The sequence below is a fragment of the Aythya fuligula genome, chromosome 10, assembly GCF_009819795.1.
Source record: "Aythya fuligula isolate bAytFul2 chromosome 10, bAytFul2.pri, whole genome shotgun sequence".
NCBI lineage: Eukaryota > Metazoa > Chordata > Aves > Anseriformes > Anatidae > Aythya > Aythya fuligula.
In genome coordinates this window covers 9,649,885-9,677,156 of record NC_045568.1, presented here as the reverse complement: position 1 = coordinate 9,677,156, position 27,272 = coordinate 9,649,885, and the positions used below count along the sequence as shown (strand labels likewise).

At 36.1% G+C, this 27,272-nt stretch overlaps 1 protein-coding gene across 1 annotated transcript; it reads left to right on the top strand.

The window, feature by feature from the left end:
* The first annotated feature begins 56 nt into the window (after positions 1–56).
* Positions 57–25,071, top strand: DENND6A (DENN domain containing 6A). Its single transcript, XM_032194252.1, has 20 exons — positions 57–239; positions 3,523–3,561; positions 3,654–3,696; positions 7,255–7,367; positions 8,324–8,404; positions 8,771–8,876; positions 9,947–10,026; positions 11,453–11,515; positions 12,207–12,262; positions 12,592–12,714; positions 12,890–12,985; positions 15,981–16,075; positions 17,917–17,982; positions 18,085–18,149; positions 18,711–18,800; positions 21,632–21,685; positions 21,776–21,885; positions 22,370–22,472; positions 23,952–24,026; positions 24,539–25,071. The coding sequence occupies exons 1-20, from the start codon at positions 57–59 to the stop codon at positions 24,668–24,670; spliced, it is 1,773 nt and encodes a 590-aa protein (XP_032050143.1). The 3' UTR covers positions 24,671–25,071.
* The last annotated feature ends 2,201 nt before the right edge of the window (positions 25,072–27,272 follow it).

Below are 27,272 nucleotides of genomic sequence, written 5' to 3'. Positions count from 1 at the left end.
GTGGGAGCCGGCAGGGGTGGTGCCGGCGGCCCCGTCACGTGACGCGCGGCGGCGCCATGGCGCTGCGGGAGCCGGGCCCGGGCAGCGGCGGCGCCGGGGATGGGGGCGGCGGGGCCGGTGCCGAGGGCGGGCAGGACGTGGAGCCGTGCCTGGCGCTGCTGCCCTGGGACCGCTTCTCGGCCTGGCTGCACTGCGTGTGCGTCGTGGGCTTCGACCTGGAGCTGGGCCAGGCGGTGGAGGTGGGTGAGGCGGCGGTGCGGGCACCGTTAGGTACGGGCAGCGCGGCCGCGTTTCCCCCTCTCTGGGTCGCCCCGCTCCGGGCAGGGCCCTCCCTGCGCCCCGCAGGCATCGGGGAGTCCTCTGGGGGCATCGGGAGCTTCCTCAGGGGCCGGTGTTACGCGGCGGGGGGTGTGAGGGGAGCGGGGTGGACAAAATGTTACAGCGAGCCCCGGGGGTGCCCTAGGGGAGCCCTCGGGGAGCCCTGGAGGAACCCTGAGGGAGCCCAAAATAACCGTTTGAAGTACGTTCCTTGCACTATTAAATGAACAGCGAGCTGTGAGCTACTGATGCTGCCCCACACTGCAGCTTTTAGCTTCCCGCTGCCCATTGCCATCTTGCACAGACATCTCTGGAGCAGCATATTGAACTGCATTGGGACAGATGATCCTTTCCCGTGCTTTTTTTGACCTTAATGATAATATGACTGGGATGGAAAACAAGCTAAAAGTGTACTTTCATTTGGATCAGTTTCACATCCTGTTCCACCGTGTTCATCATATGATTGTGCAGCAAACAGTTGGTGTGGAAGGAAGAGTGTCCTTTCTCTAGTTCTTTGGGTTGTTGTTAAAGTGCTGTTAGTATAAGCTTATGGCAGACTGGCTTACAGTTCAACAAAGGTAGCTATTACAACGTTTAAAATACGTAATTGATGTGCATTGTTGGCTGCAAGAGAAATACAAATAATAAACAGGCACACTGGCGTTATTGTCTGAGTTATATTCATCTAACATTATAGAGTGCTGCTAACAACCAAGACAGGTATTTCTTTATAACCTCTGACTTAAGCAGATAATGTTTGTGGTGGATGAGGGAAGCAGAGTATCCCTTGTTCTGTCAGCAAACAACTCAAAACAGTTATCAGTTCCATTAATTTTAGTTGAAAGCGCACACAGAATGAAACTCAAAATGTATACAGGAGTAAGACCTGAGCTGTTTCAGTTGTATTGCTGCAGGACAAATAATTAAGTTAGTTTCCATTGTAATCCTTAACAATTAGGTTACTTAACACTGCAGACAATTAAGATGTGGAAATGCAATGTAAACACTTGCATTGTTTCAAACCCACAAGATGTGTTATTTCTTTTTTGGAAACTCCCTAGACAGAAGCAGTTCCGTGCCTAAATCTGCAATTCTAGGAGAAAATTCTGATGACTGTGCTTGGGGGGAGTAGGAGGAAAGTGATTTCTAAGTAGTGTAATATTACATTTCCTCCAATAATTTCCTCTTCCCACACTTTACAAGTTACTTTTTTTGAAGGAACTTTTCAAGTTTCACTTATAAGAACATGCACTTAAAATTATAATACAGTTGGAGTTTGTGACGCTGGGTCTGCTGTAACACTGGAATCCATTTTTCAGAAAATTAGTGTTTTAGGCTTATTATTTTTTTTCTTGCCCAGCAAGTTAATTTATTAATTCAGGCAGGAAAGAAAAAAGTGTGTAAAGGACATGTAGATTATAAAGGGAAATGTTTGGAAACATTGCTGGTCTCCCATAATTCTGCTTCTTTGTGTCCACTTTGCGCTCTCTTTCTGTCATTGCATGTGTTCTTTTGATAGGCAGCTTCAACACCTTCTTGCATAGCAGTAGCTCACATGAATGGTGTTCATGTTCTTTTCTATTTGGACTTCTTTAGTAAGGTCATTCAAAATATTGGGAAAAGGTTTAAAACTTCACCTGTGCTGTGCTTGCATTCGTTATCACAGCATCATTCTGACATGGCCATGCAGGTCAGAAAGGCTGAGGAGATGTGACAGAATGGAGGTCAAAGTTGCAACTGTTTTTAATATTTCATTCATTTCACTTCAACATTTCATAACTTCTGGGAAGACAGTGGTTAGTGAGCAAAAGGAATATGAATTAAAGTCAGGTGTGTAGTCCTAGTTACCTGACTAGATGCAGATCACTTTAGCATTGTTCAGCTGCTGAGTTCTGATCAAGTGTATTACTTCTGGTAAGTTCCTTACATCATCACCTTAGTACAAAAGAATGTAAAGAGGTTAAGAAACACGAAGATAGGAAGTGCAATTTAGTACATGCAGTATGCGGTAGAACATAGGTGGAACAAGCTACGTGTATACTAAAAGCTATGTGTAGCTTTTAGTTATAGTGTGTTGTATATCTAGAAGTCACTGGATAGGAGACTGAGGAAAAAATAAATGAAGTGGGGATTTAATGGCAAGTCTGCTTATATGGAGACCTGCCAATGGATGTATTTGTTGCTTTCTATAGAGTAGAATGACATATTATCAGGAGATACATTTACTTAAAATTTTGTAGAAAACAAGATGAAATGAGATAACTGAATATGGTCAACTTGCGTTAATGGTATAGTAGTATGAAAGGACTCTACACTGTGTTACTGTTCTTGCACTGAACCTCTGTTCTTACAGAGGTTCTCATCTGTGGAAGCCCTGAAGCCTTGTTTGAAACATTATTTTTGAATTTATATTGGATTTTATTTTGCTTACAGGCTAGCCACCCATTTTAGTAGTTTGTTTTTTTTTTAGTACCTTTTAGTTGAAGTTCAAGCATCTCATTATTTTTTTTTCCTTAATGTTCTGTTTTTACTTATTGGCATAATAATGAATTTTGTACATCCAGTTCCTTTTTTTTGTAAATGATGTTTCCATGTCTTACATTGTTTTGCACTGTTTTTGATTTATTCATTGTAAACAATATGAAATGTATATATTTTTTGTTCTGTCAGTTCAAGTGTTTTTTTTTCAGTTTATTAATTGAGCTTTCACAGTTGTCAGCTCTCATTAGGGCACCAGTGTTCATCCTTCACCAGTTAAGTATTAACCTATATTGATACTGCAATTGAATTTTGATTATTCCTACCCAACTAACCCCAGTGCAACAGGTTTCAGACAACGAAATGTTACTGACTTTCTTTGGAATAATTTGCTGCCTCTTCTAGGTACAAGTTAAATATCAAGGCTAGCTCTTCCTTAAGACCAGTTGTGTCAAAATGTCAAGTACTATGAATTTTTGAGTGTACCCATATGGTCTCCAACTGTCACCCAGAACACCATGTAAAGATGTTTATCTGTACTCTCCAAGATCATTAGCCTAAAAGCATTTGAGAAATAGGAACAGACACGTAGTGTTACTAACTTAACACTGAAAATAGCCAAGCTTGCAAGTATTTTAGTGTTGTATCGTAAAAATATTTGGGAAACTTTTTGCTTATATCCAGTTTATTTTCAAATAAAATATTACTTTTTTTTTTTCCCTGTAGGTAATATATCCTCCACATTCAAAACTCACAGATAAAGAGGTAAGTCTTGGTTGCTGTGTAAGTATGTCATCTGTTTTTAGTTTAGTAATTCAGGAAATATAACTGCTCTCTTCCTTTTTCCTATTCCTTAGAAAACCAGTATTTGCTATCTGTCTTTTCCAGATTCCAACTCAGGTAAGTGCTTCTTTTACTCTGTATTCATCTGTTGCTACATTAAAAAAGAATTTAACAGTAAACATCCGTGGTTTTAGATTAAATTCTTCATGTGCAAATCTTGATATCACAGTCTAATATAACTTAATATAACTGTCTGTATTGCAGTAAGGTCTGAGAACTCTTTATTTAGCATAAGTGAAATACTGGGAATGTGAGTATGTAACAGCTTCCAGGTGACATGCATGCAGAGGTTTTAAAGTTCTTTGCCAGTAAAGAATGAATATTTAATATCTCCTTTAAACAAAGTAAAAATGCTGTTGTTGAAGAGAAGAGCGTAGGCACAGAGCTCAGAAACTCATGGAAGGGATTTGGGACCCTCTTCTCGTAAAGGAGTAAATGTATGTTTTCTAAATTCTTAAAGGTGAAATGGACTTTTAAATTCAAGAGAGAGAACAGTCCTGAAGGAAAAACTTACATTATCTTAAATTTTCTTCTCTGTTCTTTGCTTTTGTTGCTGTGTGGTCCTGCTTGCTGAATTCTTCATTCATCTAAACTTCTCCTGTTCTGCTGCCAGAGAGGAATTAGAGGCATGTGGCTGATGACTTAGACCACCTGCAGAAAGAGATGGCAAAAGTACAGACGCTTCTTTTCACATTCTTTTCTTAACAAAAATCAAAGCTTGTAGTAGCAGATTTGTCCTGATACTGTTCTTACTCTCTGGTTGTTCTGCAGCATAACTCTGATATCAAGTGATGCAGATCTATGCTTTTAATACATATGAGAGAGCTTTGGCATACATCATTTAAAAAAAAAGCCTTAGCTATTTTTCCTCTGTCTTAATGTCATTAAACTTAAGATATTTTCACTGTTCTTGATATCCTATGTATAAATAGAGGAAAAGTGTCTTTCTATTATTGAAAGAGAAAATTAGTTAATTGTCTTCTTACTCTCATTGTTAATGGTTATAAATTTGTCCAACCTTTGAAAGGTATTAAAGGTACAAAATAATGCATTAGGAACAAAGGCTGATTTTTTTTTTTTTTCCTTTTCCAAGTAAGTGCTAGTGAAGTTATGTTAGGCAGAATAGGTGTATGTAAAGAGGTTTTCCTTTCAGCAGGAAAAAAACCAACACCTTTCTTCTCTTTATGATGTGACTATCTGCAGGTTCTTGATTGTTCTTGATTTTTGGTAGGCTGAAGTTTCAAACAGTATAAAGGGGTTACCTGCATAAAACCTGTGTTTAAAAATTAGCTGGAAGTATGTGCTATCCTTTCTGATTTATTTTTGATTGTAGGATGTAACATATAAAAGCTTTGTGTAATACAGCAGTAGAGGAAGTTACTAGCTTGTAGGTAAATTTGAGGTCAGTCTTTCCTAGGTTTTCATGGCTTAAAAAGGCATAAAGGGCCTGGGAGGGGTTGTTTGGTTTGGGTATTTATTTGTGTGGAGAACTTGACAGATCACTTCATCTTTTTGCTTTTGTATCTATGAATAGAAGTCATCCTAAGACTCTTAGTGACCATGAATTTAGGAAAAAAAAAAAAAAGATTTAATCAGGTGCTAGGTCATAACACTTGTGTTTTTATGTGAAGTTATGTGATACTGTTATTTTTTAAAACAGTATATTTGACTCTTCTGCATGGGTAGTAAAGAAAAGAACAGTCATTTACCATTCTTTTTGAATTCTATGTACATAAAGAACTTCTTAAATATCATTCACAATATGATGAATTCTCCAGGATGTTAATGATAAAGGGTAATTTACTTTTATGTCCTCTGTGGTAGTTTTTTTATAATAGCTGGTTTTGCTCTGAATGAAGGGAACTAACTGAAAACATGGAGTAACTTCGTAGTGCTTTGTTATTGGCATATACGGTATTTTTCTTGTGATGATTAGGTCCATGTTTTAAGCACTTGTTTCAGCTAGCTGTTTGAATTGGCTGGCATCTGGAGTACAGTGTTGTGGTGTTTTTGGCTTTGTCTTGGTGCATTGTGGTTTCCCACTGCAGCTTCAAGGGATTCTGAGCCTCAAGCCTGGATGTTCTGACTGTGCCATTATTAATCCATGCTGCCAGTTGCACAAGCACATGAATTTGGCTGAGGATTTGAACTGCCTGTGGTTGCTGTAGCAGTAAGCATGTGGCTGATGGAGAAATAAAAAAAATAAATAATGAAATTGAGCTTGTTAGTCTGAAGAGTTAGCTGGAGTGTGGAGCTTTGCCACACTGTTCAGTCAATTAGCACTGGCTAGTATAAAGACAGCTGTTAAGAGTCCAGATTATCAGTAGTCACTTCCTGATTTTTATTTTCCTGTAGAGCTTGACAAATGTTGTCTAACAGCTGTAAGAGCAAAACTCTAATGAAGAAGTTACACTTGCTTCCCCATGCTGAATGTCCTTTACCATCTGGAAACCTACTGCAATAACAATAGCTATAGGTTCAGCAATTGATCTTTTTTATAGTCACTTACATGAAGGTTTCCGTTGTTAGAGTAAAAATAGTCTGCTTACCATGCCTTGGCAATGCTAGAGAGGTTGTTTTTCAATTTATTGTTTTCATGTTACTAACACTGCATTCCAAAGGGGCAATTTTTCTAACAGGTTTGCCGCAATGCGCAATGTGCTTGCGTGTTCTTAAGATTCTAGCCAAACAGTAGTCTGCTCAGCTTATCTAGCTTCTACTTGAATGTCAGGTATTTTTTTTGGAGCGTCCTCTGTTTCAACGGCAAGCAATGTTTTTAACGGCAAGAACATAGTCATGAAGGCATCAGTGCTACAAGTTCTGATACTATAGTTCTTACGTTCCACCTGGAGATGTCTTTCTTTGATGTCTGGTACGAAGTTGGCCAAAATTTATTTTCAGACTGCAGATAGTTGAAATACTTAATTATATTTTCCTTTCAGAAATTTATTTCAATAGAAATAAAGGGAAACTTTACTCTTTTTGGGTTATTATGGGACAGTATGTTTTTGTCCTTTCCTGGAATTCTGATGTGACTTTGTGTTAGTAGCAAATATTTGTATTTAAATATATGTATTATTCTGAACACACTGTCAAAACATAAATATGTCTGAATTTCACTCAGTCTTGTTCAGTTTTGTTCATTTTGCAACCCTCAAAGTTACTAATAGTAGTCCTGGGCTTGCTCTTACAGTGCAACTCTATTAACTTGGCCCAGCTTGGTATCAAAAAAAGGCTAAATACTGTCATTGAACAGAGAAAAGAAACTTGGTCAAGATGAAAACTGTACAGCCAGACCAATAAAATAGGTAATAACAATAGGAGGACAGCTGTTAGTGGAGCTCTTCAGGGAAATTAAGGTCTTAAGTCTTTACAGCTAATAAACTCACTGTGAGGTAGAATGACTTTACTTTCTCTTGTTGAAGAAAAGCTATTTATTGCTGCCACAGGTGCCAAATCACTCACCCCAAATGTATACATTTATAAATCAATGGGCATAATAGCAGTGCAAAATAATTGAACCAGAACTATTTTATCTCTTTCTGTGGACAAGTCCTAATATTTAAGCAAATTCAAAATACTGTAATTTGTTGTTTATTTCTTCCCCCTATGTAGGTTGTCTTGGGGACACGCAGTTTTGTTTTAGATTTCGACGGTCTCCTGGAAGGAAAGTTTCATTGTGTTGTTTTCTGGACCAATTGGATAGAGATCTACCAGTTTACTTAAAGGTTGGAAATTAAAAATAATAGTAATAATGTTAATTTCTTCTGGATAATGTTAATTAATAGGTCTTAACACTTAGATAAATGCTCGAAAAACAAAAACTGAACTAGATGTCCTGAAAGATAAAGCTGAGCAGATGTTTTTTTTTTTTTTAGTATGTCATTATCATAATAAGTAACTAATAATGGATTTTGGACTGCAAAAAGTCAAACTGATGACCAGAGCTATTTTGTTACTGACTGGAAATGTGGATATCAGATTGCAGGAACCCTTACCATATAGGGAATCCGAAGTACTTTATAATGTTAACAAATAAGACAAAAACAAACAAGCAACTCACAAAGTTGAGAGGTCTCTCTCTGTTTCCTCCCTTCATGTTCTTGAAGATGGAGGAGTTATCTAAAAGAGGTAGTGACCAAAAAGTCATTCTTGGTATTTTAACTATGCCAGTGGGAGTTTGACTCTCAGATTCAAATTGAATCTGTTTATGCGGCAAATAGTTGAATTCCTGCATGTATGAAGCTGATGTTTTACTGTTGAAATGTGAGAGCATGCTTCCTTAATAATCCAAGCATATTTTATAACACTTATATGTTAAAAGACTAGTATTTATCTTCTCAAGTTGGGATTTCTTCAATTTTTTTAACTGCTAAATTCTTTTTAGTGCATCTTTGTGAAATTTGAGTGTTGATTCCATAGGGAATTAATTCTATTTTTGCTTTCATGGTATTTCAAGAGAATGTAGATATGAAAATAGTGAAGCCAGAAAGCACAACTCCATTTCCACACACTGGTGCTTTCTCTTTGAAGTAATTGAAAATATTTTAATGCAGAGTACTCTTTTTGTATCTAATCAACTTAGGAGCTTGCAGGTAAATAAACTTCTAAAATACTTATAGAATCCTTCCAAAAGACGGACATTTTCAGGTTGGTATATTTAATTATTTTGGTTCTTTTGCAGAAAGATCCAGCATATTACTATGGCTATGTATATTTCAGACAAGTTCGAGACAAATCATTAAAAAGAGGCTATTTCCAGAAGGTAATTTCAATTATCCTAGGAAAATACAAATTTCAAAGTTAATTATTTTTCAGTGACCTTAGAGAAGCAGGAAGAATATCTTGCTCTCTTAACTAAATTCTTTGGTGATTTGTAGTAAACTGATTTAATTTTACGTCAGCTTTGTTATGTTCCAGCAGCACTGTTTGGAAGAAAACTATTTTATGTTAAAACAAAAAGTTGGGAAATTTGGGGAGTTCTTTCTCAATGGCCTGTGGTAAAATGTGTGGTTAGCTTGTATGTGCGTGGGAAAAGTCACACTTGGTGTTCTCTGAGGATAATCAGTAGAACTGCAATACAAGTGATTAACTTGAAGTTGCATTTTTGTTTTGTAACTCTTTATTCCAGTCGCTGGTCCTCATCAGCAAGCTGCCATATGTCCATCTCTTTCGCACTGTGCTTAAGCAAATAGCACCAGAATATTTTGAAAAAAGTGAAGCTTTCCTGGAAGCAGGTAGTGCTACTATTATGTAGTTCTTGAAGCGCTCCTACAATATCACATACCTGTTTTGGAAAAAATAACGAACTGTCACAGTTGAGTTTGTGCGTTTGTGTTTTTGCAGGGTGGAGGGCTAAAACTTCAGCAAACTGGCTTGATTTCTGTCTAGATCATTGAACAGAACTAATCTGGTTTGGGATCCTTTGTGGGAGAGTTGATCCCCACTGAAAAATATTTAAGATTTTGTCATAAATTTCAGAACTAGCTGTTCAGTACAAGCAGCCGATGGCAACCTTTAATGTGTACTCTTGACAAATCGAGTCCTTTCAGGTATTCTGACAACTTTTGTTAAGCAACTGTACAAATGTCATCTTGCATTGGCAGAGGGGGCTGTTTTAACAAAATACAAGAAGCAACAAGGCAGCACTGATAACAGGTGCATCAACCTGTCCCATACAAAATCTGAGTCTATGTACTGGCACTGAGCAGCAATTTATGGAAGCTGTTCTTGATAAAAGAATTACCTGTATATAAATAAACAGAATTACCTGTATATAGACTTTTGACAGGTTGTATTATGAACAAAATAAGTTCTAAAACAAAGTTACTACTAGAATTAGTAATGATACTTGCAATTGTTTACAACAAAATGCTGGAAAACATTGTAGGCAAACTTTTAATATCTCTTAGGACTTTTTTTCCCTTAATTACTTGTGTCTCTGTTCTACAGTAGCTGATTTGCTTAAATGTTTATGTCATGTTCAGTTTTTTAATAATGTACTTTCATGCTTTCTCATAATATTTCTTCAATGAATTACAAATCTGTTATAAAAATGGAAGACAAGATAATACTATTTTCATGAAATGAAAAACTTTGTAGTTCTAATGGAATAGTATATTAAGAAAGTCAACATTGCTGTAAAACTTCCTTAGAGTATGGAGTGAAGAAAAGATAATACTGTGGGGTATTAGCACTAACTTAAAAATTCAGTGTGCACAAAGGTGACTACAATACCGTGAGTTAATGCATATCCATACTAGCTGTATGTGTATGTGTTATGCTTTATACTTTTTTTTTCTTTAAGTCTGTAGTGATGTTGATCGCTGGCCACCACCAATTCCAGGGGAGATACTACATTTGCCTATCATGGGTATTATAATGAAGGTAAGTATTCCAGCACCTCTTTTCTCTGAGGGTGTTTTCCTCTCCATTTGCTGAGCATGTACTCACTGTATTCTGCCTTATTTTCAGTGTCTCATACTTTCATACTTCATCCAGAACAAGAATAGACTTATTCCACTCTGAGTAAAAGCTGGGGAGGTCTTCATTCGGTTCCTTCATTGAGGGGGTCATTTTTTATTTTTTCTGGTGCGTAGGTTAACATTTGCTTTTTGTGGATATTAAAAAGAGATATTTCAAGACAACTATTAATTGCAGTCTCTATATTAACCTTCTGGAATATGCAGGAGGCTTTAATGCTAATTATATTTGTCAAATATTAAGTAACACTTGAAAATACTGGTAATTAAATTCCAGTCAACCAAATGAAATGTATTGATGGAAAACATTCTTGTTATTGAAGTTTGACAAACAAAAATCTGTTTTGGCCTGTGCACAAGAAATTAATTTCTTGTCCTGTTGATAATTCTCAATGAAATGGAAATACGTCTGAAGAAGTCTATTAAAGAAGTTGGATCTAGTGCATGGAGAACTGTAGAACTGTAGGTGGCCAAGAATTGTGCCTCTGGGAGCCACAGTATCTTTATCTGAAATGCAATTAAATGGAGTTGATGGATCCAGAGGTTACAGGCAGAAGTACATTCTTAGCAGATAGTTTCAAGCTTATGGCCAGACACATTTGCCTTACCAAGGAGAGAAAGGAGAAGTTTCTGAAGCTATTTTGTAGGCACAAATTTAATATTGCAGTCTTCTGGACACTACATGATAATGAAATGTCACATACGTATGTCTTGTTTGCATATTGGGTATTGTCCCCATATTGTGGTTTGTTTGGTTTTTACACTGCTAGGGCAGTGAGCTTAATAGTTGTGTATAAATTACATGTATTTGTACACACCAGCTTTCAGTATGATTGAATTGGTAATACTACAAGACTGACAGATGCAGACTGCGAGGACAGAAAAATATATTTGTTGTTCACTATATTTGGGTTTTGTGCCATACCCACAAAGAAGTCTGATGTTTTGACAGTTTGTGGGTTTTTTTCCCCCCTCCTAGCAGTAATTCTGTATCACCTTAAAACCCCATAACCTTGTTTTAGATTGTTCTCTTGAGCATTTGAATGCTTTTGGTTGGTTTGAATTTATTTTAAGAATTTATTGTAAGTATAATTTTCATATTATAATATTCAAATTGTAATATAGTGCTACGTAGCATTGCATATCGATTCCTGTAATAATTGTCTGTAGTCTTAAGCTATGTATTCATTGTTATGTGAATATTTGGGAGAGTAAGTTAAGCACAGTACTGTATTACGTTCTCTTTAAATGTTGCAATTTATCTGAAAGTGATTATTTTAGGTCAATGCCAGATTTGATTCCAGGAGAAATTATTTGTCTTTCTTTCTTAGCTGCGGATTCCAACATACCGTGACAAGCCTGGAACAACCCAAATAGTACAGAACATGCACCAGGTAGAGATTAGATACTGCTGTTGTGTATAACCATAAGACAAAGCTAAATAGCTGCCTTCGTTCTTTCTCTTTAAGCTTGTTCATAAAAGATTGATAGCAAATCCTTATATATTTTTGATGATAATGAATTCCAGTCTTTGAAATTTTGAATAGAAGAGTATTGGATTCTTGAATAGAAGTGTTGGATTCTTCATATAAAAGTGTTTTAATCCTGTTACCCTGGGCACGTCAGGAGATGACACGAGTTGTTCTGCTGCTGGAAAAGGATAGTTGGCTAACAAAATTACTTAACTTAAGCATCTTTTTAAAGAGTGAAGCTATACAAAACTATTTTTGGAGGACAAAAATCACATCAAAAATCTTTTCCCATAGAAGCTGGTTATAAAATAAATCTGTCCTTGCCTTCATATGCAGCACAGCTCTTGTTTGAAACAGCTTTAGTGTTTTTTTATAATTTTCAGTCTGACAGTCGCATAAGGGGGTGGGTGGGTGAGTGTGTGTATGCTAGGAAAATCTTGCTTTTATCATAAAAAAAAAAAAAAAAAAAGTTACTTGGGGAGACAATGCACTACAACCTCAGTAGTACAGTAGCAGTACATAAGGTATATAGCATCTACTATATATAATCCCTTAAGGCAAACTGTTTTAATACCTGTGATGACTAAAAAGCTAGTATTGTGATGTCTTTTAGGCAAATGCTCAGATCTCTATGGCCTTACCCACTGTTCATGAAGTAGACCTTTTCAGGTAGGAATTTGGACTGATTTGTTCCTAACTGTGAATTTCCCACAAGTCAAAGTTTGAGGGTTCCATAACACGTAGTTAACAGGTCACAAGCTATTGTTTACCAGTATTATTTTTAATACTCTTTTTCCATAAAACTGTCTAAAAAAGAATTCAGACAACATGAAATTGCAATAAATAAGCAAGTTCATTAAATGTTCTCTTTTACAATAATATTTTATATTTTTCAAATGACTCAAATTCTCCTGGAAACCTTTTTATACAGTTATTAACCAGATACGCATTCCTTCTGGTTATTTTAAATGTATTAAAATCTCTCAATCTGTTTTTAGGTGTTTCTGTCCAGTTTTCTTTCACATCCAGATGCTTTGGGAACTAGTACTGCTAGGAGAACCACTTGTCGTGATGGCACCGTCACCATCAGAATCTTCAGAAACTGTGTTGGCACTTGTGAGGTAAATGCAATGGAGCTGCCAAACTGATGAATAAGTGGGTCATTGTTGCTTGCAGCTGATTGCAATTGGAGTTATCTGAATATAACAAAGCCTTACAAATTTTAGATTAGCTTTTTCTTTCATTAAATTTTGTATTGTATACATACAACAAACTTCTACTCTTTCTACCTTGCAGTTGTATTTCACCGTTAAAGTACTGCAGTGATTTCAGGCCATACTTTACCATACACGACAGTGAATTCAAAGAATATACAACTCGCACACAAGCCCCGTAAGTAAACCAAACTTTGTTGTGAAGGTGTTGCTTAAAGTCACCTGTAACCATAAACCTGTGTTAAGATACTACTCAACTATTCTGATTTTAAGATTTATCTTATGGAATACAATAATGAGACATTTTAAATTGTCACTGCAGTTAGATAGGATAAAGAAGTTACTCAACAATGCCATAATTTGAGCTTCATAGGACTCTTGTGCACAGCATAAATAAAAATGGAAGTCTGAAAGCAAGATTAAGTTCGGCTTTTCAGTAACACTTTGCCTATGCAATAGCTGGAATAGCTCCTTTGGAAATTGTTTTATACTAATCTTAAGCAATAATTGAACACACATCTAGAATTCAACATCTGGATGTCTGTTTTGCAAAGTTAGTTCATTTGGTGTCCTAGGTGAGACTGTCCTTTCAAAAGTATCTCTTCACTAAATTTGCTAGAAAAACATTGCAAATACTTCAGAAGTTAAGATCCTTTTCTAAGAGCATGAGTCTCAAATCCTGTACAAAACAGTTTTTTAAAACTGCTCTAAGGACGTCTGCTTCTTTTTAAAAAAAGATTAATATATTCTGCTTGTATTTTAAGAGCATACACCTACGCTATTTCTTATGCTATTTAAATGCAGCTTGATTTGGGAAATGGAGTATGTGTGTTAGATTCACTTATATTTTGTAAACAATTTTTTCTAGTTCCTCAACAGGCAGTGGCAGTTGTGTTGGGTTTTTGTTTGTTTTTTGCTGTGTTTTTCCTCTCAAAAAAGTATTGCCAGTGGAAAAACATCTAAACATAGGCATTGTGCTTCCAGTTGTATTCCAGAGGCGTGGTTATACAGTATGTAATTTAACTTCTAAAAATAATTTCAAGAAGAATTTAACTAAACTTTAGTCACCCACGTTTTACTCATCTGTAGCAAAATATAAAGGTTGTTCAGTACCTTAGAATTTCTCTGGCTTTCTTACAGAAAAATGGCAAGGCTAGAAATAGGTGTTTAAAGCAGTGGCTCTAAGAAGGGGAAGAATGCAGATGATGCAGATTCTATGTGTTTTTATTCTCTTTAGGGAGAGGGGAGCAAGGAGTGTTTTGTTTTTTTTCCTTTGTTTTGACTTAGGCTTTTTCAAATGTTACTTCAGTGATACAAAATCAGAATTGGTTCTATTAAGTATGCTTCTAAAAGAGATCAAGTAGCTTACCACAAAATCTTGCTATTGTGTTACACGTAGCAATAAAACAACATTCCTCGTGATTTTCTACCAATTTACCTTAACCCAGAGAAACTTCTCTGTGTGAAAGAAAGCCTTACTTTAAACCTTGCTGTTTTCCTCCAGCTAGTAAAAGAGTGTCAGTTCATGTACATTGGTCCAAATCAACTACATGTGAAAGCTGCTTTTTAGTTTCCACGCAATAGGCATGAAATAATTGTTATGTTAGGCTAGGCTAGGCTGGACTTATCCACCCCTAGGGTTGTGATTGTTTGAGACTATTTACTGTTTATGCTGATTTTCTCATAATGATAAGAATAATGGATAAGTCATCGCAAATTGATCTTTTTTAGAGTGCAATGGAAGAATGTGTTGAAACATTTGTATGGACACTGATCTTTATATTGTTTTGGAAGAGAAAATGTAAATCTCCTATGATAACAGGGAAAAATCACAAGCAATATCTGCAAATCCCACTGAATTTAAATCAACAATAAACATGACTTTAGCAGGATTATAGAAACGCCAAAAATAATGAAACTGAATTCACAATAGTGTGTGTGTAAATATGTAATCAGTATGTGGAATGAAGTGTTTCCAGGTGAACATGCTTGAAGAGCAATAGGACTGGGAAGAACTGATTTACTGGTGAAACTTGAGTCAGTGAAAAGCAAGCAAAGACTTCAGAGATACTGATGTGATTACGCACTGCTCATTCTATGGTGTAATGAGGCTGGGAGATGAAAGTTGCTATTTCAATAGCTTAGGCATTATACCAAGCTACAAAGCTGCGTTCAGATTTTTGTCCTATCTCTTCATGCCTGAGTTTAAAAAATATATATTGTTATAATTAGTAAGTAGAGGCAGGAATGTAAGTCAAAAATAGTTGTAGATTAGCATAAAAATTTATACCCACTTGTCATCATGTTAAAAACATAAGATTCTTAAAAACCAATCTGGAGAAGTAATGATAAGCTATTTTTAGTGTAGCAGTTCCAGTGAGGTTTGCAGTTGTACTCTGTCCTTAGCTAACATTTGGCTATAAAACAGATGGCAGCCACTATATAGAAAAAATATAGGACTAACATGATGTAATCGTGATATAAGTCCCAAATTCTGCAGCCCTGCACTTACTGCCTCTTTTTCTGCTTGTATGCTTCCTCAAAGCCGGTTTCTATACACAGAGTAGAAAGGAAAATCTGGCAGTTTAACAGCTTTGTACCCAAGTTTACAATGTTCATGTACTTAATAACCTAATAATTGCTTTTTAACAAAGGACTCTGAAGCATTGGAAAGGAAGTAGAACAGCAAGTGTCTTTTTCTTTAATCTTGTCCTCTGAGCAGTAGCTCAGCTGAGAAGTTTTGAACAAACAGCAGCAGTTGCATTGGACATCAATGTTCAAGTACTGAGAGTCTGTCATAATGAAACTTTGAAACATAGCAATTAGCTTTTCAAATATAGGGTTAAATTTCTGCTCATTTAAAACAAACAAAGCCCGCAATAATGTTAGATAATCCTGTTCTCATCATTGTAAGTGGGCAGGAAATAGCTAAGAGCGTCAAGTGGAAGGTATGGCACTTTTATTCTCTGCTGCTGTTCAGACTTTGAGACATCTGTCCAGCTGTTTTTTAAAACTTAGAATCTTTAAACATGTCGTCTTACCTGCAGCTTAAAATTTAACTCTTAAATACAAAACCAGAATAATTTCAAGTTAAGAATTATAGTTGACCTCTTGTATTGATTAAGACATGTGCTCTTGCTGTCATATTTTAAACATTGTCATTGTTTTTCTAGACCATCTGTCATTCTAGGGGTGACGAATCCTTTTTTTGCTAAAACACTCCAGCACTGGCCCCACATTATTCGGATTGGAGATATTAAACTTCCAGGTAAAGTATAAACATCCTCTACAATCCTGTGTGACAAGATCTAACTGTGTACTTATTTATAAACAAACATGTAATTTAGTTTAGTTTAATGAATTTAGTTTACTACTAACCAAATACCTGTCAAAAAAAAAAAAACAACAAACCATCAACTAACCAAATACCTGTCAAAAAATAAAAATCTGTCAAGTGAAATTAGGTTCTCGAGTACTGTATGTCTTGTATTGCCCAATCCAATATATTTAATGGAAAAGGTGGCAATATTCATCAGTAATAATGTTTTCTCTAAACTTTCACACAATCCTGGTTCTGTATTCTACCAAAAAGGTATTAATTGAGAAACGTCGATTCTGATACTAATTTTAGGATTAGCAGAATATAATAGATCAGTTACAGCAAGTGCATGGAAAGTAAAATCCTTTAAAAAAGCTAAGTTAATAACATAATTCTAATCTTCTAACATTTCAGTAATTATTATTTGTTCAAGGTGGACAACTTCCTTAATTTTAATGTAATATTTGATATCATATGTATGGCTGGTCTGTAATAAAATCCTGCAGTGCTGCATTTATGATAGGAAATTCCTGATTGTAGTTGTTTGCTGTGGCAGGTTCTCTGTTCTGAAAGTAGGACTGTGTAAATATCCACTTAGGGTAATATACCATAACATTTGTAAAAACAAGTTACCTTGTATTTCTGCATGTACCAAAGTAATTAAAGATTACTGTGTTCAATGTAATCATGGAAGATTTTTTTATAATCAGATTTTATAATTTTTTATAGTCATGGAAGTTTTTGCTTTGCTTCAAAATATTACCCCGTCTGTGCTTCAGAATACTTGTTTCGTAAGGAGGAGGATGGAACTCTGTAGTTAAGATCTGAAAAATAGATTCTTCCTTAGACTATCGATCTGAAAGGCCATGTACTAGGTTGCTTTCAAATTGGATACACGATTTCAAGTTTGAAGTTTTAAAGTTCCAGAGGAACTGTGTAAAATGCTTAGTTGGGAAGTTCTGGAGATGTATTTGTCTGACCTGCCGTTAGAATTTTGAACTTCATTTATTTTGGTACAAAAAGAGGGCTTGTGATTTATTTTTATTTTTTCCTTTTCTCCCCACTCTGCAGTTTCAGTAATAATTTATACTATTATCCAATGAGATATAAGAGGAAAATTCTACCAAGGCTGCAAGATTGTTAACAGTATTTAGGGTCTTAGGGCTGGACAAGAATATATTTGACTAGAAGCAAAACAAAACAAAGAAAAAACATTTACTTTGAAACAGTGACTTAAATGGATTTTGTTATAACACATAGTCTGTGACTACTATTTAGTTTCATATATATCTAATGACTTTAATTTTGGATAAGGTACTAATGATTTGTTCCTGAAAGTGTTTACTCTAAGAAATAAAGGAAGATGGAATAAAGTTTGAAGTGAATGAAATAAACATTCATTGCTCAACAGTCAGTATTTTCTTTGGCTACTTCGGTTCAGAAGGTTGTCTTGTTTTTTTTTTTTTTTTTTTAGTTTTTATTTCAACAGAGAACCTTTATATAAATTAAAAGCCTGTGTGAAGGTGTTAATGTTCTTACTGGATGTTTCTGTATATTTACTTGGATGCTTGTTAATGTTTCTGATACCTCTTAGAATAGATAACGTCTTAGATAATATTATAAATATTACAAATATTTGATAATTTATTAAAATTTTATAACATCATTGTAAATTATTATATTATTATAAATATTATAAAGTTTCTAAAAATCGTTGCAACATATAGCATACTAATACCTAGCAACAGGAATGGAGATTTCTAGTAAGGTGGCTTTGAATGTTTTGGCAGGTGATGTTCCAAAGCAGGTGAAAGTGAAAAAACTGAAGAACCTAAAAACTTTGGACTCCAAACCCGGTAATCAAGTTGCTTCAGAGTTAAATTACCAGTATTTTTAGTTTAAAACAAACAAACAAACCATTTTTCCTTTGGCTATATGCTACTGCTTTTTTTCTTTAGGTGTTTATACCTCTTATAAGCCATACTTGAACAAAGATGAAGAAATTGTTAAACAGTTACAAAAGGTAATACTGTAAGTCTCTTCATGGAAACACTATCATATGCTGTCTTACAATGTTCTCATTTAGGGTTGAGCTCTGTCTACATAACTAAAATGAAACAGCATTCTGATTCCTTTGCCCTGATTCATAACTGAATAGATACTTTGAAATTCTCACTGTAGAAGAAAGGCCTTCTTATATATGTTTCTATAACAACATGAATGGTAAAATTCACGAAGCTAGCTTAATGTCTTAGATAATTGAAATGAGCGCTTAGTTTATCTGTTTTGTTTTTTCCAACTTCTGCCATCCTTCTCGTGTCTCTTTAGTCTAGAAATTTCACCCATGAGGTGTTCAAGAATCAGAGCTTACAAACTAAGAAATTAGCTATTGAAGGCTTGAATGTGCAGAAGGAACTTGATCCTATTGCTTTCCTTTCATGGTTCAGGAGAAGGGGGTACAATGTGTAAGCTTATGGCAAACGAGTACAGGAATATTAGAACAAATATTCATTCATTTATGTATTTATTTTAAATAAAAAAAAGCCCTACTTACATATCAGACTTATCTGATTTCTTTTTTAAGGGTGTGCAACAGAAACGTCCTACAGAAGCACAGAGTGTGATTCTTCGGAGATACTTCTTAGAATTGACAGAAAGTTTCATTATTCCACTAGTAAGTTGTTAGACTTTTTTTTTTTTTTTCTGTATATGTAATACAAGGAAGGTTTTTTTGGTAACAGTGTACACCAGGGGTCAATACTGGGTCCAGTACTGTTCAATATCTTCATTAATGACTTGGATGATGGGGCAGCTTTTACCCTCAGCAAGTTTGCAGGTAACACAACTCTGGGAAGAGTGGCTGATACTCTGGAGGGTTGTGCTGCCACTCAGGGACCTCAACAGGATGGAGAAATGAGCTGACAGGAACCTCATGCAGTTCAGCAAAGAGAAATGCAAAGTACCTGGAGAGGAATAACCCTATGCAGCATTCCCTATGGGGCCTGGCCAGCTGGAAGGCAGATCTGCAGAAGAGGATATAGGGGTCCTGGTGAACACCAGGTGAACCATGAGTCAGCAGTGTGCCCTTGTAGCAAAGAGAAACAGTGGTATCCTGGGCTGCAGGAGGAGGGCTGTTTCCAGCAGATCCAATGGGGGTGAACCTTCCCTTTTAATCAGCACTGATGAAGCCACACCTGCAGCATCGTGTCTGGGGTCCTCAGTACAAGAGTCTTATGGAACTTCTGGAGAGAGTCCAGCAAAGGGCCAGTAAGGTGATTGACTGAGGAACTGGGGCACACCAGGAAAGACAGTTGGGGCTGTTTAGCATAGTAGCATAGGGAAGAGAAGACTCAACCATTCTGTGATTCTATGAATAGTATTTGAGCTGCAGAAATTTAACATTAGGCTATGTCTTGACTTTTCTGAAATACGGTAGTGTTACATTTCTTCACGTATGGTAATCAGCAGAAAAACGATGCGGGAGCTTAATGTCAGAGAAGGAAACGTTTATATTCCTAGACAGCAGGTTCAGATTTCAAAAAATGAATGCTTCATTGTGTAAGTTGATTGCATAAACGATACACAGTACATCACAAGCAAGCATGTGAAAATGCTAAGTATAACTGTGCATATATTTTAACACGGGTTAAGAAGGAAGTTTGTTTAATCCTTCCTTGACACTTGTAATTGACACCCCCACCCCTTTTCTGTTTGAATTTTTTTCTGTTGGAGGTTTTTCTTTTTCTGTATGTGCATATAAATAAAGGGGTGTTTCTCCTGAACTTGAGAAATGGCAGTTTTGAAAAAGTAGAGTTGGAAAGTACTTGGTGATGAGAAGAGCTCTAAAATTGTTGATTCTTGTAGTAATGTGTTATGATAGCTGAGGGGTAATCTCTCTACTAAGGCATGACAGATCAGCCAGCTCAACCTGTAAAGGAATGATTCTCACAAGAGTTTGCTTTATCAAGTTTTATTTTTTCTGGTTTTGGGTGCAATAAAACCAATTTCCAGCAAACTCTGCGTGTTCAGATGACTCTACAAGATGCTGTTAAAATTTTACAAAACAGAGACTGACTTACATTGAAGGTTGAAATAGACCTACTTTTCATCTAATAGGGTGTCATACAAATTACTTTTTTCAGTGAATCAGAATAATTTATTTTACAGTATCCCACTCTTCAGCAAGTGGCAGATGCCTGCTGATAAGCTCTCTAAACGTGTTACTTCACCTGTTCAAATCTCTAAGAGTAAGCTGAGGGGGCAAATTTTGCCTGATCTCTAGCCAGTAAGCAGGGTTTCTTGGAATGCTAAATGTTCACCAGATTGTTTTTAATTCCTGACTGAGATGAGAATTGGCTGAAAGAAACTTAAAAGTAGGAAAATTTATCTACTCTAATAGTAAAAACTTACCTGCCCTGTAAATTGAAATCCAGTTCTAGTGGTTGCAGACTAGTGACAAACCTTTATGCTAACAGATGAATATTAAGGTTATGTTGCTGAATCCATGCAGGCTGACAGCTTGGAGACTTTGACTAGCACTGACACTGAAATCTGCTATCTGTTCTCTAGTCATTGGGATGATGTAAACATGTTCTAATGTGCTCTTACCTAGCATTTGAAGTTAGGACGTTCACAAACAGTTCTGTATGAGATTGAGTCATTTCTCTGGGCAAGTGTTTAAAAACAGGAAAGTGATACCTAAGGCATTGGATTGTACATACTGATGATCCCTTTCTGAGCTCCCTAAACACTCAGTGAATGAGCTGAAATTTTCATCGTTTTAGAGCATGCCATGACTGGCATCCAATTTCTGTTTTCATAATGTTATCAAAGCTGATTGTGTTTATAGATCAAAAAAGTATGGCCATGTGCAACAGTTTGTATTGATGTGCTTGTGTGAGCTGGCAAGGTGGAGCTGCCCCCTGTAGTCAGAGTTTAAGCTTCGGATTGGCATTCCTAAGAAATGTCTCCACCACTGATGCTTGAGATAACCAGCTGAAGTGCTGCCAGTGCCTTTGCCAAGCATTGATACTGCAGAGAGGCCCACAGCTGAAACAGCATTTGGTAGGGTAGTTCTGTATTTCTTTGTGTAAGAGACTGTTAAAAAACCCCTTCCAAATACTTGATACAACATGGGATTAGTGTTTGGCATTCACCCAGGATACAAAGGCACCTGTGAGCTACCAAAATAGGATGAGAAACTATTAACTAGTGGCTGGAGTTCAGGGTATATATATTTCACATATTTGTTTGCTTGCTGTCCTGCTTTCCCTTTTCCTCCATCCTTCTAGAACCTTGCTGATGTCAGGTTCTGTAGCTGAGAAATGAAAATGGGATTAGATAAGCTCCTTCTCATATTCTCACGTGGCAAATATGTATGACCCCACCCTGTACCATTACTTAGAAGAGAACGCTCTGTGGTCACAAGTGATAAGTAAATATACACGTGGACTGTGTATCTTAAATACTGGTTATGCAAGCAACCTTTTTTTTCCCTTTCCCTAGGAACGTTATGTGGCAAGTCTAATGCCTTTGCAAAAATGTATATCACCGTGGAAGGTAAGGAAATACCATTGGCATGAGATGGAGGTGGGTGATTGGAGAAGACAGTTACAGTATTCTAATGATTTTTTTTTTGTCTTTATGTAGAGTCCACCGCAACTGAGGCATTTTAGCCAAGATGAATTCATGAAGACGCTAGAAAAAGCAGGACCACAGCTCACTTCGGGTTTAAAAGGAGATTGGATAGGACTTTACAGGTCATTTCTTTCACCAACATTAAACAAAAAAATTTTTTTTTTTTTTTTTTCTGAGCATGCTTATTATCAGTATTGGTTTGAGTAAGACTTTATAAATCTGACTTTTGGAAAATATACTTTAATAGAAATTGTCCCTGTAAACAAGTATTATCTGTTGGGAGGTTAGAACTGGACTTTTCCCCGAACTTCATACCTGATTCCAATCAAACACAGAAATAAAAATAGGGATATTTAAAATAAAGCCTTGCTTTTTTTTGTCTGACATCTATTGTCTCTGACACCTTTTATTTATGTTGATTTCTCAATTTTTTTTTTGGATTAATACAAGCTACTGTTACACCATGTTTTTGTGAAAGTAAACAGAGAAAGGGCCCTGATCCTTATTCAACGTCAAACATAACTACTTTACAGTTGATGACATAGAAAACTGTTATCAGGATTGTAATTAAAATATAAATTTTATTTTGTTTCTCTGTTTTAACAGGCATTTTTTGAAATCACCAAACTTTGATGGCTGGTTTAGGAGCCGGCAGAAAGAAATGACACAGAAGTTGGAAGCCCTTCATTTAGAAGCACTCTGTAATGAGGTTAGAAAAATGAGTTCTCATGATTGTATTTATCAACTTGTAATAATAAAAAAAAATACCTCCCTCAAGTCAGTTTTACTTTTGCTGTTTGCATTGGTTGAACATAAAGTTGGTAACTTTGTCAAGTACATGTAACAAAACATGAATTTGTTAACCAAGTACAGGCTAGAACTAACATAACAAAAGAAAACAGTATGATAGGCAGCTTCCTTTTTTTAAACGACTGTCATCATTTATAAAACAAATCTTTAATCTTTTTCTTCTTTTTATATATTTTGAATTTCACATTTTTCCTCAAAAAAGGTGTTTTTTTCCTCCTATTTGGCAATGTTATTTCATTCAGCTTCTTTTCCCTTTGTTTCATTTGACATAACACACTTTGAGCTACTATTTAACTTTGAAGGTATAAACTAAGTGAATACCATCGGAAGTTGACAACCGATTATTTACTGATAGGAAATAAGCCTACAACTAATCAAGAATAATTAGAAACTGAGATGCGAAATCTGTTATTGGTATGTAACAATCATATGTTGTAAGATCCATTCTTTACATAAGCAGGTGAGATAGCTATCAGCCAGTTGTTCTGACACAAATTATGCTGAAATAAAGGCATCACAAACAGAGAAGAGATTGTACAGCTAAACAGGGAATAGGAAAAGCAAAAAGTACATCACAGCTTTAAAATTAAATAGATATAGATAGATCCACTAGTTAATTTAAAATAAGCTATTGATTTTTATCCCTGGATTTGTCAACTCCTAAACAGTACTTTATAGGAATACAAACAGATTGTTCAAGTAGAGCAACCTAATAGTTTGCAGGGCAATAGCTAGGCCAGTTAGCTCACCTAGAATATATCCAAGTATATTTCATACTAACTTATTACAAAGAGAAGGATTTATGTCATAAATTTATTACAATTTCTGCTCCTTGTTTGCTTTTTCTTTTGATCTAATAGTTAAAATCTTTCTGTACATGAGAAAATGTATTTAATAGGTGAATAGTAAAGGAAGAAGAGAACAGAATTGGCATAAGGAAATTCACTTAACTACATTTTGCTGGTTATCAGCTATGTGATAGATTTCCTTTAATGCCCTAGAAACAAGAAGTGCAGCTTGGCACTATTTTAATCTATAATCATGCTGACCAATCTTGCTTGGAAAATACTCACTGCCGTTTTGCATTGTAGATGCTATTTTTGAAACTAAGCCTGTTTGGCATGATTTTTTTTCCTATATTTGTTCATATTGTGGTTGTGCCTTTGTCTCCTTTTATGTTAAGTCCTGAGCGAACCTGCAAATAAAGCAGATTTTGCAGTTCAGAGACAGTATATGAGTAAAACAAGTTAGGTGAATAGCATAAAAATAAGGAAAAGGAGAAGAGCCACTATGAACAGTAGGCGTAAATTAATACCACTTTTGAAAATTATATATGTTGCCATATAAATACTTCAATGTTTAATTTTTATTCTGTTAGAATTTGGTTTTCTGGAGTCAGAAGCATACTGAAGTAGAAGCGGTGGATCTTGTCTTAAAGTTAAAGAACAAACTGGTAAGTATGTGAATTAAACATGGCTGTAATTTGTTTTGATAAACCAGGTAGAAGCATTATATAGTTGTGTTCACAAGTACTTCAGCAAGAATACTCTTTAAAATCTAGGTGGCTAAAGGAATCAGTCATTCCAGTTACTATAAACAAACAGTTCAGCCATGACTGAAAGTGAGCCAGCTTCCCAACATTAGCCAGCTATGTTAGAAGCATTGCAGAGAGATCTAGTTAAAAACACTTGGAACTGATTGGGAGCAAGGCTGAATCCTTACAGAAGCAGAAAACCAAACTTTCTTGTCATTTCTGGAAGTCCAGATCAGTGTTAGCTCATGCTGGTGTATGCATGTTGAGGAAACCTGTTGTGGCAGGTTTCTGACCAGAACAGCAGGTCCAAATCCCTGTTCGGTTGACAAATGAGGAATTAATTTTCCAGATTTGCTAATATGTTATTTTGGTGTCTCTTGAGGTAAACTGGCATTTTTGGTAGAAGTAATTTCTTATTGTACATTTTGCAGTTGCAGGCTGACAGAGAACATCTTCCCGTGAAAACTGACACACTGAAAAAGCTGCAGGCACACATCCATGATATTATACTAGCACTTCCAGATGACTTGCAGGATATCTTGCTCAAAACTGGCACAACGTGATTTCTACTGGCCTTTTGTGTGTGTGTGTGTTTGTATGTGTGCAGAAAATGGAAGGTGAATGTAGTGTTGTGGAAGACAGTGGCTTACAAAGTTCAGGACACATATCTAAATAGTACGTTAACACTACAAACGGACTACACTAGTAGTATAGTCCACTGTAATATTTTCACTGTTTTTTCCCCACTTAAGTACCAATGCAACTAAAGGAATTCCTGTGTCTAATAACGTTTCAAATAAGTGCTCTTAAAGAAAAATCTGTGGGCATCTGAAATTATACCACAGTATAGGACCACAGTGCAGTGCTGGCATTGCAGAACATTTTCTAATTGGTGCTGCTATACCCAATCCTGTTAACTCAGGGGTAAGCAATATTGATCCTGTACTGTCCTGTTGATGTAGTATCTGCCTTTTTTTTTTTTTTTTTTTTTTTAATTGGATAATATGTGACTTGGTCAGTATGCATCATATTTGAGGTATTTTACTGGTAAACCATCAACAGTTTACAAAACTGTTTCAGGGACAGCTGAAATCATCAGACTGGTTCTTAACTTTCTTCCTTTCACCTTCTTAACCTCTTTCCAAAGACCATATTGATTTAGAGAATCATTAGAGAACAGAAGGCAGCTGACAGAAACTTCCTGAAGAGAAGCCTTTTCTATTCAATGTCAGTTAATTAGGGTGCTCTTATTCACATGCCTTAAATAAATATATACTAATTTGTGGCTTTAAACTGCTGACATTCAGGATTTAAAGTGGATCACCAGTGTAAATGTATTCATCACAGTAACAGTATTCATCACAGGAAGTAAGCAGTAGTTTCTAAAACAGAATTTAAAATCAATGACTTCAGTAGAATTAGCTGATACGCAATCTGTTTCAGTTGGAGATCATAGCTTCTGTTTGAAATTTTTATAAATATATTTTTTTAATTATTTTTGTTTGTTTTTACTTACACCAGTAGGGTCTTTGAGGAGCTAACAGGGTGGGAGGAGATGATGTTGGGTTCAGCTGACAAAAGCCTATGGAGAGGTCAAACTGTGGCAAGAAAAGATTGTAGTAGGAAATTGTTCTTGGTATATGCATATAGCAGACATGCATAAAGAATAATTTCCTCTTGCATACTAAGCAACAAGAACATGATGTTTTTCTTGAACAAGGTTCCGTGGTAATTAAAACTCAGCTGCTCCACATGCAGTGTTGTACTTTGACCAATTTCAAGTAGAATAAACTTAATGCTATAGTGTACGCACAGCATAAACTTTTGTATAACAAGTGGATCACGGTTATCAAAAAAATCTGCTTTTAAGTGCTTGGATAGAACTTTTAAAAACATGACATTGTAATCCTGCTATAAGAAAATGCTTTTGTATGATAAATATTTCATACCATCTTTCTAAAAATGTCTTATTTGGATAGTGTCACAATTGTATTTTTATGAAGATGTGTATTTTAATACTGTTATGGTTTGTATACAATTACTCATGACCAAAAGTTTGATGTATCTATTATGTTACTTAAACTACTTCACTTTAGCATTACTTTCTAACTTGGAATTTCTTTTGCACACCATGATGAATATGATTTCTAATCTAGAAATTAATAAGTGGCCATTCTTATACTAAATTTAACTTGGAGCACTGTGTAGTTTCTTGGACCCATATAAGCTGGTAACAACTGATAAATATTATTACATGACTGCAAATATGTATTTTTGTAAAAGAAAATAAATGGTTTTGTTTTTTGGACTTATGAGTCTTAGATGCAGGGTATGTCTTTTTCTTTTTTTCTCTTGGGTAAGCAAAGCTGCTCAGCATCTCTTAGAGAGGGACCTCTGCTTAGTCAGACCTTGTGAGGCTGTATCATATAAGTGACTAGAAATACATGATGCAATGGAGTGTTGTAGTTTGATTATGCATCATGGTTATTGTGTGATATGGATCCTGCAACTCTAAGAATCCAAATAGCAGGGACTTATAAATAGCAAAATTTATCCACTCTTCAAACTATTTCCTGTACACAGCTGACGGGCCCTGGAGAAACGTGACAGCGGGAAGCAAGCTGCAAGCGAAGTTCAATTCACGTTTCTTTAATGGAGGTGGCGTTAGCTTAAATCCCTGAACTGAATGTTTCAACAGAATTACTTGAACCTTGCTCAAAAGAAAGGCAAAAGGGAAAGTTGTACTGGCTTGTTTGCCATCTTTGTCAGTGCTCTGTAATGCTTTTTTTAATGGTGGTTCAGAAGCCCCTTAACTAGAGCTGCAAGCCCTGGCCAGAGGTGGGCAGGAGGGTGGGAGCAGCCCGGTCCTGTGCCCTGCAGTTTTCTGGTTTCCCCCTGCCCTTCCACCTGCCCCTTTCACGGAAGGGCTCAGAACCCAGAGCCAGGCTTGGAAATAAACACAGTTCTGTACAGACTAAAGAAAGCTGTGTGTGGGGATCAGAGATTTTCCTTCTCACATCATACCTCCCAAAAAGGAACACGTTGCTACTAAAACGTGGCTTCTTTCAGTTTTCATTCCCATGTCTGTGCGCTGCCTGCTTCCTGCTGGGGCAGCCGCACACGCACACCTTGGTGCCAGCATCACCTTGTTTACATTCCCTCTGC